The sequence below is a fragment of the Nerophis lumbriciformis genome, linkage group LG27 (genome assembly GCF_033978685.3).
Source record: "Nerophis lumbriciformis linkage group LG27, RoL_Nlum_v2.1, whole genome shotgun sequence".
Lineage (NCBI taxonomy): Eukaryota > Metazoa > Chordata > Actinopteri > Syngnathiformes > Syngnathidae > Nerophis > Nerophis lumbriciformis.
In genome coordinates, this window is record NC_084574.2 from 4,204,294 (window position 1) to 4,214,826 (window position 10,533).

At 37.1% G+C, this 10,533-nt stretch overlaps 1 protein-coding gene across 2 annotated transcripts in view; it reads right to left on the reverse strand.

The window, feature by feature from the left end:
* Positions 1-9,404, reverse strand: part of dkk2 (dickkopf WNT signaling pathway inhibitor 2) — a 68,544-nt gene extending 59,140 nt beyond the window's left edge. For both annotated transcript variants that reach the window (XM_061923030.1, XM_061923028.1), the window contains exon 1: positions 8,978-9,404. In XM_061923030.1, the coding sequence (XP_061779014.1) occupies positions 8,978-9,202 (225 nt within the window). In that variant the 5' untranslated portion in view covers positions 9,203-9,404. The remainder of the gene's footprint in view (positions 1-8,977) is intronic.
* Positions 9,405-10,533: the final 1,129 nt, after the last annotated feature.

Here is a 10,533-nt window from a genome sequence, read left to right on the forward strand (position 1 = left end):
GTTGGGCCTGAGCTCATCTAAGATGGACTGATACAAAGTGGAAAAGTGTTCTGTTGTCTGACGAGTCCACATTTCAAATTGTTTTTGGAAACTGTGTCTTCCGTGTCTTCCGGACCAAAGAGGAAAAGAACCATCCGGATTGTTATAGGCACAAAGTGTAAAAGCCAGCATCTGTGATGGTATGGGGGTGTATTAGTGCCCAAGACATGGGTAACTTACACATCTGTGAAGGCGCCATTAATACTGAAAGGTACATACAGGTTTTGGAGCAACATATGTTGCCATCCAAGCAACGTTACCATGGACGCCCCTGCTTATTTCAGCAAGACAATGCCAAGCCACGTGTTACATCAACGTGGCTTCATAGTAAAAGAGTGCGGGTACTAGACTGGCCTGCCTGTAGTCCAGACCTGTCTCCCATTGAAAATGTGAAGCCTAAAATAGCACAACGGAGACCCCCGGACTGTTGAACAACTTAAGCTGTACATCAAGCAAGAATGGGAAAGAATTCCACCTGAGAAGCTTCAAAAATGTGTCTCCTCAGTTCCCAAACGTTTACTGAGTGTTGTTAAAAGGAAAGGCCATGTAGCACAGTGGTGAACATGCCCTTTCCCAACTACTTTGGCACGTGTTGCAGCCATGAAATTCTAAATTAATTATTATTTGCAAAAAAGTTTATGAGTTTGAACATCAAATATGTTGTCTTTGTAGTGCATTCAACTGAATATGGGTTGAAAAGGATTTGCAAATCATTGTATTCCGTTTATATTTACATCTAACACAATTTCCCAACTCATATGGAAACGGGGTTTGTATAATGCTTGTTTTCAGAATAAAATACTTATTTCTATCTCAAAAGTCCTGCTAATTTCTAGATGTACAAATCTTAATTGAGGATGTCTTATCAAGTCAAATTACCTGTCCATGCAGCCAGTTATTCTCACTAGTTTTTAGTATGTTTTTCCCCTAAAATGTTGTCTTTTTGACGTATATTTGGTTAGCTCTTTTTTGCAGTGTAGCTTGTAAAAAAAAAAAAAAAGTTGTAATATTACGATGATATTGTCTAAAAATGGTAGCTGCAACCATCAGGGAGGCTGTTGAATCAGTTTGTATGTAGTTTTAGTACATGTACTACAACATTATATACCGTATTTTTCGGAGTATAAGTCGCACCGGCCGAAAATGCATAATAAAGAAGGAAAAAAACATATATAAGTCGCATTTTTGGGTGAAATGTATTTGATAAAAGCCAACAGCAAACATAGACATTTGAAAGGCAATTTAAAATAAATCAAGAATAGTGAACAACAGGCTGAATAAGTGTACGTTATATGAGGCATAAATAACCAACTGGTATGTTAACGTAACATATTATGGTAAGAGTCATTCAAATAACTATAACATATAGAACATGCTATACGTTTACCAAACAATCTGTCACTCCTAATCGCTAAATCCCATGAAATCTTATACGTCTAGTCTCTTACGTGAATGACATCAATAATATTATTTGATATTTTACGCTAATGTGTTCATCATTTCACACATAAGTCGCTCCTGAGTATAAGTCGCACTATGAAAAAAAGCTGCGACTTATAGTCCGAAAAATACGGAGAATTGACAGTGTGTGTGTGTAACTTCAGTGCGCAGTGCCTCGTTAAAATCCAGCCGCTGTTGCTTAGCAGGTGAAGTGTGTCTCTCTTTACTAGCTTCGTCGAAGCATGTCGCTTTTGTAGCCGTTTCAGCAGATTTGAATTGCTGTTTTGGGCAGGAGATGGGCTCTTTAATCCAAGACACAACTTACATTCAACTAAAATGTTCTTTTTCTTTGTGGTCGACAAAAGAAAAGTATTGAGAATATCTCCATGTTAAGAAACTCGGCTTCGGGCTTCACCATGACATCTTGTTAGTAAACACAGACACGCCCCCCTCCCCCCCACACACACACACACACCCACATACACACAGACAGCGCCTCTTTCTTGTCACCTCTTCCGCAGCGCTGCAATAAAATCATTTCACACATAAGTCGCTCCTGAGTATAAGTCGCACCCCCCGGCCAAACTATGGAAAAAACTGCGACTTATAGTCCGAAAAATACGGTAGGTACATCCAAGCTCATATAGTATAAGAAGTACAACATGATATAGGTAAGTCAATGTAGTACACGTAGTATTACATGATCTAGTTACATCCAAGCTACAGCACAATGATCTATCTGGCATTGGAAGAGGAGTTCAGAACAAATCAATATTCCCCCCATCTCTTTAACAATATGTATTCAAAAGTTAACAGTCTATTAAGTGTGTGGGAAAACATATTTCACTGTAACCAAATATTATGGAAGTTAAATTGCCTATTATTTTCTATTCAATTCTCAATAGAACTTGATACATGAATGTCATTTATTAAAAAAAAAAAAATGTCATTATGAGAAATTGGCACTGTTTTTGAAAATGTCCTGAAATATTCAGGATCATTTTCTGGTAATTTGCGTCTTTTGCAACCCTACTCAGTTTCTCCACCATCAACCATTTTGGTCCAGAGTTGCTTGATTGTTCACCTTCAAAATATGACAACAATACGTGGTTGTGCTAAAGGTGGCAATCAATTAGTGTAAGTATTTACAAATATTCATTAGTGAGATCAATACAAGAGTTTCATCCACAATGTCCACCTTTTATTACAGTTAATGCAGGTCAAAGCACACTGCAAAAAGTGAAATCTAAGTAAGATGACATATGTCAAATAAGGGTGATATTTGCTTATTTTCTGTCTGATAAGATAATTCTTCTCACTAAGCAGATTTTATGTTAGAGTCTTTTACTTGTTTTAAGTGTTTTGCTCCTAAATGATCTCAGTAAGATATTACAGCTTGTTGCTGAGATTTGATGACCTATATTGAGTAAAACATGCTTGAAACTATTTTAGTCCAAATGTCCAAAACACACCCAGCAATGGTGCACAGGAAGGCGGGGAAGAAGAGGGGAAAAGGCGGCCAAAATGGTCAAAAGTCCCAATTGTGTTCAAAATACCTCCCCGGGTTCCAGTCCCACGAGTCCCGCCGCCGGCCGAGCACGTCCCGGGATGCCCAAAAAAGTCCAAAACGCACCCAGCAAAGTCCCACGGGAAGTGGGGGAGAAAAGTGAGAAAAGTCGGCAAAAGTCTCCAAAAATTTTCAAAATACCTACCCAGGTTCCAGTCCCACAAGTCCCGCCGCCGGCTGCGCAAGTCCCGGGATGCTCAAAATGTTCATAACACACCCAGCCGAGTCCCACGGGGAGGGGGGATAAAAGTGGGCAAAATTCCCAAAAATTTTCAAAATACCTACCCAGGTTCCAGTCCCACATGGACTGCCACACTCGAACCCGGGTGTGATTTTTGAACATTTTACCGACTTTTCTCACTTTTCTCCCCGCCTTCCCGTGGGACTTTGCTGGGCGCGTTTTGGACATTTTGGGCATCCCGGCCGGCAGCGGGACTTGTGGGACTCGAACCTGGGTCGGTATTTTGAACATTTTTGGGGACTTTTGCCGACTTTTCTCACTTTTCTCCCCTCCCCGTGGGACTCGGTTGGGTGTGTTATGGACATTTTGGGCATCCCGGGACTTGTGCGGCCATATATAAGATTTTATGTTTGAGTGTTTTACTTGTTTTAAGTGTTTTAAATGATCTCAGTAAGATATTACAGCTTGTTGCTGAGATTTGATGACCTATATTGAGTAAAACATGCTTGAAACTAGAATATCAAGTGTTGCAAAGCTGTGTCATCAACACTCACAAGTATAAAACTACTTTTTTAAAGTGATCATTTCTTATTTCAAGCATGAAAAAAAAAAAAAATCATGACTTTGACACAATTGTGTCTCATAATTAAAACAGATGACAGCCCAATGCTGTTTTATTTTCAATGAAACAATAGAAAATAGGTACTCATATAGTAGTACAGTTGGCACAGTACAGTAAACTGACAGTTAATATTTAAACATTTAACATTTCTAACAATTTTGAACAGAAATAGTTAATGCACATTCAGATAAATTCTTCAAAATTACAATTAAAAATTTTTTGGCCCGGGCTGTATATATGCGCACTAATTGACTGAAAGAGCACGCACTTGGCGCGATGATGTCATGTTATCCATGGAAAAATGCATTTTTCGACAATATGATTTGCCTGAGCGGCTAGGAGACCCCGAGAGTAACAAGCGCTTGCCTTGTTGTCATGTCGGTGTAATCATGTTTTGTTTTAAGTCATGTTTTGTTTAGTTTATGGCTTTTCACTCCCTTGTCTTGTTTGCATGATTACCCATTAGTTTAACCTGTTCCACGTTTGGACTCATTGTGCACTCTTGTTTGTCACCATAGCAACCATTAGTTTTCACCTGTCACATCACGCACCTGTTTCACGTTTTGAGTCACGCACCTGCTTTCACTAATCATGTCCATAGTATTTAAGTTCATTCATTTTCTGTTGTTCGTCCTGACGACATCCCCGCATTCTTACCCCTGTCACACTCTATGTACCTCTGCGCACTTCATGCCATGTCAAGTAAGTTTTGTTTCGATTCATGCCACAGTTAGTGTTTTGTTTAATTGTTCATAGTTTCTGCCAATGTGCAAGTTTTGTGTTTATAGTCTAGTTTTGTACCTCCGCCCCTGTGCGCGCCTTTTGTTTGATCATTTTCTTTGTAGTTATAGTGTTAAATAAATAATGTATTTACCTTCACGCCACATCCGGTCCAAATGTTCATTTGCACCTCGGGAGAACAAACCAAGCCAAAGTCCAAGTCTTGACACCTTGTTGCCTTTCCATTAAGAACAATAAATTAGTTTTTAGTATAAGTTTGCTGGTTTGAAGAAATGTAATGGCGAGCGCATATCATTATGTCAAGATAATGGCACTAGCATTTACTTACTTTAAGAATATTTCTCAACATATTGAGCAAAAATGTCTCTTTTTTTTTTCTACCAAGAAAAGTGCACTTGTTATTCGTGAGAATATATTTATTTTAAGGTATTTTTGGGTTCATTGAAGTTAGCTAATTTGACTTGTTTTGGAAAGTCTTGACAAGCCAAATTTTCTTGTTCTATTGGCAGATAATTTTGCTTTGTTCAAATAAAATACCCCTCATTTTTTATATATTTTTTTTCTTGTTTTTGAACACTGACTTTTTGCAGTGTGAACATTTAGGGAAAATAAAACAATGGTGTCATGAATGAGCTAAAAATTTTGAAAAAGGAATGGTTTGAATCGGACGAAACATGTGAGAGAAGAAGATGATGGATAATAATTTAAATAGGCCTACTATATGTGTGAATTCTTTGGAGCATCCACACAGTTTTATTTTCAATGAAACAATAGAAAATAGGTACTCATATAGTAGTACAGTTGGCACAGTACAGTAAACTGACAGTTAATATTTAAACATTTAACATTTCTAACAATTTTGAACAGAAATAGTTCATGCACATTCAGATAAATTCTTCAAAATTACAATTAATTTTTTTTTGGCTGTATATATGTGCACTAATTGACTGAAAGAGCACACACTTGGCACGATGATGTCATGTTATCCATGGAAAAATGCATTTTTAGACAATATGATTTGCCTGAGCGGCTAGGAGACCCCGAGAGTAACAAGCGCTTGCCTTGTTGCCTTTCCATTAAGAACAATAAATTAGTTTTTAGTATAAGTTTGCTGGTTTCAAGAAATGTAATGCCGAGCGCATATCATTATCATTATCATTATTGAGCAAAAGGGTCTCTTTCTTTTTCTTCTACCAAGAAAAGTGCACTTGTTATTAGTGAGAATATACTTATTTTAAGCTATTTTGGGGTTCATTGAAGTTAGCTAATTTTACTTGTTTAGGAAAGTCTTGACAAGTCAAATTTTCTTGTTCTATTGGCAGATAATTTTGCTTAGTTCAAATAAAATACCACACATTTTTGTATGTTTTTTTCCTAGTTTTTGAACACTGACTTTTTGCAGTGTGTTGTGCTTTGCATATTATTGATACATATTTGGCTCACAGTATGACGCAGTGCAGATTTATAACCGCATAAACATTACAAATGTTAAATAAATGACTTATTTTAAGTTATTTTTGGGTTCTATGAAGTTAGCTAATTTGACTTGTTTTGGAAAGTCTTGACAAGTCAAATTTTCTTGTTCTATTGGCAGATAATTTTGCTTAGTTCAAATAAAATACCCCTCATTTTTTATTTATTTTTTTTCTAGTTTTTGAACACTGACTTTTTGCAGTGTGTTGTGCTTTGCATATTATTGATGCATATTTGGCTCACAGTATGACGCAGTGCAGATTTATAACCGCATAAACATCACAAATGTTAAATAAATGACTTATTTTAAGTTATTTTTGGGTTCATTGAAGTTAGCTAATTTTACTTGTTTTGGAAAGTCTTGACAAGTCAAATTTTCTTGTTCTATTGGCAGATAATTTTGCTTAGTTCAAATAAAATACCACACATTTTTGTATGTTTTTTTCTAGTTTTTGAACACTGATTTTTTGCAGTGTGTTGTGCTTTGCATATTATTGATACATATTTGGCTCACAGTATGACACCGTGCAGATTTATAACCGCATAAACATTACAAATGTTAAATAAATGACTTATTTTAAGTTGTTTTTGGGTTCATTGAAGTTAGCTAATTTGACTTGTTTTGGAAAGTCTTGACAAGTCAAATTTTCTTGTTCTATTGGCAGATAATTTTGCTTAGTTCAAATAAAATACCCCTCATTTTTTATTTATTTTTTTTCTTGTTTTTGAACACTGACTTTTTGCAGTGTGTTGTGCTTTGCATATTATTGATACATATTTGGCCCACAGTATGACGCCGTGCAGATTTATAACCGCATAAACATTACAAATGTTAAATAAATGACTTATTTTAAGTTATTTTTGGGTTCATTGAAGTTAGCTAATTTTACTTGTTTAGGAAAGTCTTGACAAGCCAAATTTTCTTGTTCTATTGGCAGATAATTTTGCTTAGTTCAAACAAAATACCCCTCATTTTTGATTTTTTTTTTTCTTGTTTTTGAACACTGACTTTTTGCAGTGTGAACTGTTGCAAAGCTGTGTCATCAACACTCACAAGTATAAAACTACTTTTTTAAAGTAATCATTTCTTATTTCAAGCATGAAAAAAAAAAATCATGACTTTGACACAATTGTGTCTCATAATTAAAACAGATGACAGCCAAATGGACTTTGCTGTTTTATTTTCAATGAAACAACAGAACATAGGTACTCATATAGTAGTACAGTTTGCACAGTACAGTAAACTGACAGTTAATATTTAAACATTTAACATTTCTAACAATTTTGAACAGAAATAGTTCATGCACATTCAGATAAATTCTTCAAAATTACAATTAAAAATTTTTTGGCCGGGCTGTATATATGCGCACTGATTGACTGAAAGAGCACACACTTGGCATGATGATGTCATGTTATCCATGGAAAAATGCATTTTTAGACAATATGATTTGCCTGAGCGGCTAGGAGACCCCGAGAGTAACAAGCGCTTGCCTTGTTGCCTTTCCATTAAGAACAATAAATTAGTTTTTAGTATAAGTTTGCTGGTTTCAAGAAATGTAATGCCGAGCGCATATCATTATGTCAAGATAATGGCACTAGCATTTACTTCATTTAGGAATATTTTTCAACATATTGAGCAGAAAAGTGCACTTGTTATTAGTGAGAATATACTTATTTTAAGGTATTTTTGGGTTCATTGAGGTTAGCTAATTTGACTTGTTTTGGAAAGTCTTGACAAGCCACATTTTCTTGTTCTATTGGCAGATAATTTTGCTTAGTTCAAATAAAATACCCCTAATTTTTTATTTATTTTTTTCCTTGTTTTTGAACACTGACTTTTTGTCTATTTTTGTGTTGTGCTTTGCATATTATTGATACATATTTGGCTCACAGTATGACGCCGTGCAGATTTATAACCGCATAAACATTACAAATGTTAAATAAATGACTTATTTTAAGTTATTTTTGGGTTCATTGAAGTTAGCTAATTTGACTTGTTTTGGAAAGTCTTGACAAGCCAAATTTTCTTGTTCTATTGGCAGATAATTTTGCTTAGTTCAAACAAAATACCCCTCATTTTTGATTTTTTTTTTCTTGTTTTTGAACACTGACTTTTTGCAGTGTGAACTGTTGCAAAGCTGTGTCATCAACACTCACAAGTATAAAACTACTTTTTTAAAGTCATCATTTCTTATTTCAAGCATGAAAAAAAAAAATCATGACTTTGACACAATTGTGTCTTATAATTAAAACAGATGACAGCCAAATGAACTTTGCTGTTTTATTTTCAATGAAACAACAGAACATACGTACTCATATAGTAGTACAGTTTGCACAGTACAGTAAACTGACAGTTAATATTTAAACATTTAACATTTCTAACAATTTTGAACACAACTAGTTCATGTTTAAGAATATTTCTCAACATATTGAGCAAAAATGTCTCTTTTTTTTTTCTACCAAGAAAAGTGCACTTGTTATTAGTGAGAACATACTTATTTTAAGCTATTTTTGGGTTCATTGAAGTTAGCTAATTTTACTTGTTTAGGAAAGTCTTGACAAGCCAAATTTTCTTGTTCTACTGGCAGATAATTTTGCTTAGTTCAAATAAAATACCCTTCATTTTTTATTTATTTTTTTTCTTGTTTTTGAACACTGACTTTTTGCAGTGCAGTATTAATTTATGTCTATTTTTGTGTTGTGCTTTGCATATTATTGATGCATATTTGGCTCACAGTATGACGCCGTGCAGATTTATAACCGCATAAACATTACAAATGCTAAATAAATGACATTTTTTTGGCAAAAAGTAGATTTTGGATGAAAGTCTTCTATTGCTGGTGTACATAATAGGGTGAGTGAAATCAGAGATTAGCGAGAAAAAGGTATGAATCGTTGGTATTGCGTGAAGTACCTGTGCAAAGGTGATGTGCTTCTGGCCGGTGCTGGCGTATGCGGCGGCGGAGCGGTTGGAGGCGGCTGCGGCGGGCGCCTCTTCCTCCTCCGCTGCGAGTAGAACCGACTTGATGGCGTTAAGCTTAGGTCGCCCCCCGGGGGTCTGGCACGTCCCTGTCCTCAAAGCGCTGGCGAGGAGAGGCAGCAGCAGCAGCCAGCATTTATTCCAAGTGGACACCAGCATCCTTTTTCAATTAAAAAGCCACAATTGGGGGCGGAAAAAAATTAAAAAAAATAGATTGGGAAAGTGTTCAAGCTTCACGCCGATGGTTGCACTTGTTCTCCGGCAAGATCAGCAAAAAAGCCACCATTTGTGTGGTTTTTGTGCACGAGAGCAGTAAAGTTAAAAAGTGAGGAATGTTTAATGAAGTTCCACTTAGTGTGTGTGTGAGTGCTGACTGAGAGAGCGAGTGAGCCCATCTTCCCTTTTATAGCTCTCTTCCTCCGCCCCCATTCACAAAAAGGACTGAAAGTGATCTCGGTGTATGCGGGGCTATGCTTGTCTGGAGCCCGGGCCGGCACCAGCAGCCCCTTTGGGAACAAACTATATCAAAATGACACACTGTGTACTTTAACTGGGCCCTTGACCCCCCCCCCTCCACACTTTTTACTGCAGCAGAGGAAATGGAAAAAAATCAGGGTTAAGTTGCGCTTTTGTATGGAGGGGCGTTTTATCCCCTCTCTAATTGAGTGCAAGTTAAGTGGACTTTTAGAGAGTGGCCGTGTTGTAAAATGGAAGAGAATAATGCAATACGCATGTGTGCTATCTCACAACTTCTGTTTCGAACCATGCATAGAACCATCCCCTAGACTTGTGCAGAACTCTCCCAGAAGAAGAAGACAGAACACTTGTGTTGGGGTCTTTTAGACAGAGGTGGGTAGTAACGCGCTACATTTACTCCGTTACATCTACTTGAGTAACTTTTGGGATAAATTGTACTTCTAAGGGTAGTTTTATTGCAACATACTTTTACTTTTACTTGAGTATATTTATAGAGAAGAAACGCTACTTTTACTCCGCTACTTTTATCTACATTCAGCTCGCTACTCGCTACTAATTTTTATCGATCTGTTAATGCACGCTTTGTTTGTTTTGGTCTGTCAGACAGACCTTCATAGTGCCTGCGTTTCAACAAATACAGTCACTGGTGACGTTCACTCTGTTCCACCAATCAGATGCAGTCACTGGTGACGTTGGACCAATCAAACAGAGCCAGGCGGTCACATGACCTGACTTAAACAAGTTGAAAAAATTATAGGGGTGTTACCATTTAGTGGTCAATTGTACGGAATATGTACTGTACTGTGCAATCTACTAATACAAGTTTCAATCCATCCATCCATCCATCTTCTTCCGCTTATCCGAGGTCGGGTCGCGGGGGCAGCAGCCTAAGCAGGGAAGCCCAGACTTCCCTCTCCCCAGCCACTTCGTCCAGCTCCTCCCGGGGGATCCCGAGGCGTTCCCAGGCCAGCCGGGAGACATAGTCTTCCCAACGTGTCCTGGGTCTTCCTCGT